The 5,531-nt window shown below is 32.4% G+C and overlaps 1 protein-coding gene across 2 annotated transcripts in view; it reads right to left on the bottom strand.

Moving 5' to 3' along the window:
- LOC106876228 (importin-7) overlaps window positions 1–5,531 on the bottom strand; it is a 61,017-nt gene that overhangs the window by 15,880 nt on the left and 39,606 nt on the right. The window contains exons 18-20 of one of the 2 annotated variants that reach the window (XM_052968306.1): window positions 3,786–3,852; window positions 2,381–2,506; window positions 588–685 (exon numbers count right to left, since the gene is read on the bottom strand). In XM_052968306.1, the coding sequence (XP_052824266.1) occupies window positions 588–685; window positions 2,381–2,506; window positions 3,786–3,852 (291 nt within the window). The remainder of the gene's footprint in view (window positions 1–587; window positions 686–2,380; window positions 2,507–3,785; window positions 3,853–5,531) is intronic. The other variant, XM_014924701.2, reaches the window with a different exon arrangement.

Consider the following 5,531-nt stretch of genomic DNA (forward strand, 5'->3'; position numbering starts at 1 on the left):
TTTTTTTTTTTTTTTTTTTTTTGTGCGGGTGGCACATGAAGTGCACCATTTTGAGCGTGGCCGTTGCCAGTACCGCCTGACTGGCCTTCGTGCGGGTGACACGTAAAAGCACCCACTACACTCTCTGAGTGGTTGGCGTTAGGAAGGGCATCCAGCTGTAGAAACTCTGCCAAATCAGATTGGAGCCTGGTGTAGCCATCTGGTTTCACCAGTCCTCAGTCAAATCGTCCAACCCATGCTAGCATGGAAAGCGGACGCTAAACGACAACGACGACTCAACAAGCTGCTTTCAGTTTCCGTCTGCTAAATCCACTTACAAGGTTTTGGTAGACCTGAGGCTATAGTAGGAAACACTTGCCCAAGGTGCCACACAGTGAGACTGAACCCGGAGTTATGTGATCGGGACGCAAACTTCTTACCACACAGCCATTCCTGTGCCTATGATGTTTATGGAAGGTTGTAATTTAACTCACTTTACAACAGGAAGTTTGTTTCATGGAACAAGGGACAGTCTCAAAAGGACTGGCATCAAAAGGGTTAACAATTTTCAATTATAATAAAGAAAATGCATCACTAAATATACATACTGTGTTACACATGTTGTAAACAGCTTCCAAGTGTTCTCTTTGCGATAGAAAACTAGGTGTATCCACAGTTACATAGTTATGCAAAGCTGGCATCATATCTACAATTAAAAAGAAAGGTATTGTTAATCATTTGTTGGTTGAGACTGTTGACACTACTTAACCATTAACGTTTTCATATTGTTAGAATGAGAACTGTTTTTACCATAACCCTTTAGTGTTCAGATTAATCTGTCAAATGTAATGCTTATTTGTTCACATTATTTGGAATTATTCAGGTTCAAGAGGGATGTCCACAATATTTGCTTGTAACTTTGTTAATTTTTTACATACTTATTTGAAATTTTGTCAGTGGCTGCTTATATACCAAAAGATTATAGTTATGTAATTTTAGCTGATCTTGCTGAATAGATTCGACTTTTATGGGCAGGTAAATTTAATTAACAGGTGTAAAAGCAAGAACATGGATAAATACTAAAATTGAAATTCTTAATGCATCATACCTGTTTGATTTGTTACTAAAATTATCCCATATGTCAACTGCCAACATTTTGGCCACTTTTCAAGATTAGGTACATTAATTAGAATTAATTAAAATACTGGCATAATTGGTACTAGACTATTCTTTCTCCTATATTTCATTCAAACATTTTCATCGAAAATAAAACACAGAACTCTTTTACTAGTCAATCTACCTTTGGCTATGTATTCTTATACAACTTAATGAATATATTTACATAACAGAATGCATCTAATAAAAAAAAAAGGGCAAAGGTGAATACAGGTTTGTAACATACTGAAAATGAATATGTATTTTTCAGTTTCACATGCTATAAAATGTAATAAAATGAAAGGAATATATGACAGTATTACTATCAAACAACAAAATATAGTTATGCCATATGCCATATCATGAAACTGTCCAAAGCACCCGTAATACAAGGGCATTTTGCAAAACAAACACATAAAGAAGGTCTCAACCTGATATGCTTTAACAGTTTTTCTTTTTTGCAGAGTAGACAGTCTACAAACTTATTTCCTTTCATTTATTTTTTCCACTTTATGGAAGTCAATATTTTCTCAGTTGACATCCACATCATCATCATTTAACATCCGCTGTTCATGCTGGCATAGGTTGGACGGTTTGACTGGGCTGAATAACCACGTACCATTAAGTAATCGAGCTTACATATTAATAGATTTCAGCTTCTATTTTCCCACATCTTGGAAAGAGAAGTGAATCCAGGCTAGTTCAATCCTCAGTCTAGATTTCTGAAAAACCTATGATTTCACCATAAGACCTTATTTCACAATAGGACACAATGTAATCAGCTTCCTCATCATTCTTATATCTTTTTTATCATACTAGTAGGAGGTGAATAAGACAGTATTCTATGCTCTTCCTGTTACTAATATCTACCTACAAATGCACGTCAACTAGTTTCTTGCACAAAGTACTAGTTAATCCAAAACCTTGAAGACACTTACCCAAGGGACCATGTAGTGGGATAAAACTGTGAACCCTATGGTTCCACAATGATGCCAGTACCCGCAGGTTATTAAATATATAGGGAAGGCTATGTTCATATTTTTATTTGGCAAATAGTTAAAAAAAAAATAAAACAATATCTGTGAAAATGAATTGAATTGTTAGCCATTTCAGATGCTTGATTGGTTAAAACTAATCAGCTACCAAACCAAAAGGTTAAAAGATTAACTACAATTTAGAATAAAACAAATATACAGTTAAGCTTTAGAAGTAAGATAAGTGAAGGAAATAAGTTTTAGAATCTCACCAGTGAAATAATCTATTCCATCAGTCTGAAACATTTGATACAGCATCCCAAATACTTGCCACATTTGAGGCGAGATCTGAGTACTAGTTAGACTACATATCAGAGATAAAACTTCTTCATAAAAATCTGAAATAGATACATTTTAATAAATAAAAAAGAAACGGTGATAATCATCATAAAGATTTCAGAAAGACATTAAAATATCTAAAATTTAAATAGTATTTACAACTAATTACTATCATATTAAGGATACTTAAGTTTCTCTGGAGCTTAAGAGCAAAGCAATATTAAAACTTCAACTCAAATCCCCTCTTCAGCAAAATACAAAATTTATTTAAACTGCTGCCCTTTACTATGACTTTCAATATACAAACTGAAGCAAACAAACTAAAATTGAAAACTTGTCAATCTGTTTTCAAGCAAAGTAATATTTTCCCCCGAGTTCAGTGGTGTTTTCAAGGAAGATTGCAAACAGCATTACTTGTGTGACAGTGACATTTGTTTACAACTAGCATACACTGTTAAAGCAACACATGCATACACACACACAAACACAAGCTTCTTTTCAGTTTCCATCTACAAAATTCACCCAAATACACTGGTTCATCTAGATCTATAGTATAAAACACATTTTTAAAGTACTGTGCAGTGGAAATGAATCCAAAACCGTGTGGTTACAAAACATACTACTTAACAATACAAGCGACACCTGTTCCTATAATTGAATGTAAACGTTCATAAATATTCTTCAATGTTAATTATAAGCATTTCAACAACTGTCACAATATGCTCCTGTTCTATATTACTGATTTTGTCAGAATCCTTGCAGTGTAAATGTGCTGAACATTTTGTGCAGTCAATTACATGCCACTGTCTTTTTAACATCATATGCAGCAACAATCGATTTATTGCTTTGAGATATTATCATAAATAATCACATGATTGTCAAATGATGAAATATATCCCAACTCACAAAATTCAAAACCTAGACATTTATGTTTTATCCAACTCTCTACTATTTAATTTTATTCAAGGTTATTTTAATTTGTTTTAAGGTTACATTGTTTCAAGATTTTTATAATTTGCTTCAAGCTATTTAAAAAAATTTTTTAATTTGCTTTTGACTATAATTTATACCCAAAAAGGTATAAAAAGGCTCCTTATTGATTTCTGTATGAATTTCAATTTATATTACGTAAGAACAAATTTAAATGCTGAATAATACCATTTATAAAGAATTCATTTACGAAAATTTTCAGTTTAACCTTAAAGATACACGTAAAAAGGAAACACAGTGCTCTTTGAAGAGACGGAGCCATCCATTAATTGGTTGAGAAAATGAAGAGATTTCCAAGGAAAACAATGTTTGAAAGATATTAGCAAAAGCAGAGAATATCAAACTTACCAATGATGTTTTGCTGAAGAATCAAGGCCACAACATTGAGTACAATGCCTTCTAGTTGCGACATCATCTGGAAGGAAGATAAATAAAAGAACCAACAAAAAATCCGACCAAATATACTACAGAGCAAATATTTGAAGTTCAGGATACTTTACAGTGAAATGTTAAGTGAGTTCGTTTATTGTAAAAATAGATTGGCTAAATGAGAGCTTAACCCTTTAGTGTTCAGATTAATTTGTCAAATGTAATGTTTATCTGTTTACATTAATTTTGATTTATTCAGGTTCAAGTGGGGTATCCACAATATTTGCTTGTAATTTTGTTAATCTTTTACATACAAATTTGAAATTTTGTAAATGGGTGCTTATATGTCAGTGGTGTATAGTTATGTAATTTTAGCAGATATTTCTGATTAAATTTGACTTTTATGGGCAGGTAACAGGTGTAAAAACAATAACATTATGAATAAACACTAAAATTCATATTCCTAATACATCATATCTGTTTCATTTGTTACTAAAATTATCCCAGACGTCAACCGCCAACAATTTTACATTTTTCAAGATGAGGTACATTAATTTGAATTAATTAAAATACAGGTGTAATCGGTACAAGATTTTATTCTTTCTCTATATTTCATTCAAACATTTTCATTGAAAATAAAGTTCAAAACTCTTTTACTAGTAAATATACCATTGGCTGTGTACTCCTTAAACAATTTAATGAATTCATTTACGTAACAGAATGCATCTAATAAAAAAAGCTCATTAACAGGTGAAACAAAGGTGAATACAGGTGTGTAACATACTGAAAATTAATATGTATTTCTCACTTTCACATATTATAATAAAATCAAAATGAATATATGATAAAATAATATAGTTATGACATATTTCTGTCATGAAACTGCCCAAAGCACCCTTTTACACAAGGGTGCTTTGCAAAAGGAACACAAGTTGGCTGCCATAGTGGATCGTTTCTTCCGTGAATAGAAATTATACATTGTGCAAATTTCCTCCGCAACATTTTCAAAAAAACTTTCTGGTAAAAATAAAAACAGATAGTCTAATGGTTGAGCATCAGGAAATAAATTGTATTGTGGACCAGTGTTTTCTGTAAAATCAGAAATAGTGTTTGGTGTTGTGATATTTGACCATGTTGCCATGTTTATGATATCATTTTCATCACTTTTGTTCTCAAAATCTTCCTCGTCCAACGAATATTCACTAATATCGATATCAGATTCATCTGAAGACAAAATATTCGTTTTCATTTATATTTTCTATATCGTTAAGCCTAAAACCTTCAAAGTTGGAATCACTACTTGCTGATATCATTTCATTAAAAACTAAGGTACAGACTTCTCTTCAAACGTTGCAAAAACCATGTGGTCTAAACAACTTTACAGTATTTACATTATTTACATTATCTACATTTGACGGATATTCGTCCTCATCTTGTTTGTTGTCAACACAACGTTTCGGCTGATATACCCTCCAGCCTTCGTCAGGTGTCTTGGGGAAATTTCGAACCTGGGTTCTCATTCCTATCGATGTTACTATTATTATTATTATTATCATTATTATTATTATTATTATTAATCAGGTCGCTGCCGTGAATCGAACTCGGAACCTTGGGGTTAGTAGCCCGCGCTCTTAACTACTACGCCATATGCCCGTGGGCAATTATGGGGTGAATTTTAAAGCTTATAAATCTATTATTTTTCTATCCTTCCTCAATACCGGTTCC

This window comes from Octopus bimaculoides, chromosome 5 (assembly GCF_001194135.2).
Source record: "Octopus bimaculoides isolate UCB-OBI-ISO-001 chromosome 5, ASM119413v2, whole genome shotgun sequence".
In the NCBI taxonomy this organism is placed as follows: domain Eukaryota; kingdom Metazoa; phylum Mollusca; class Cephalopoda; order Octopoda; family Octopodidae; genus Octopus; species Octopus bimaculoides.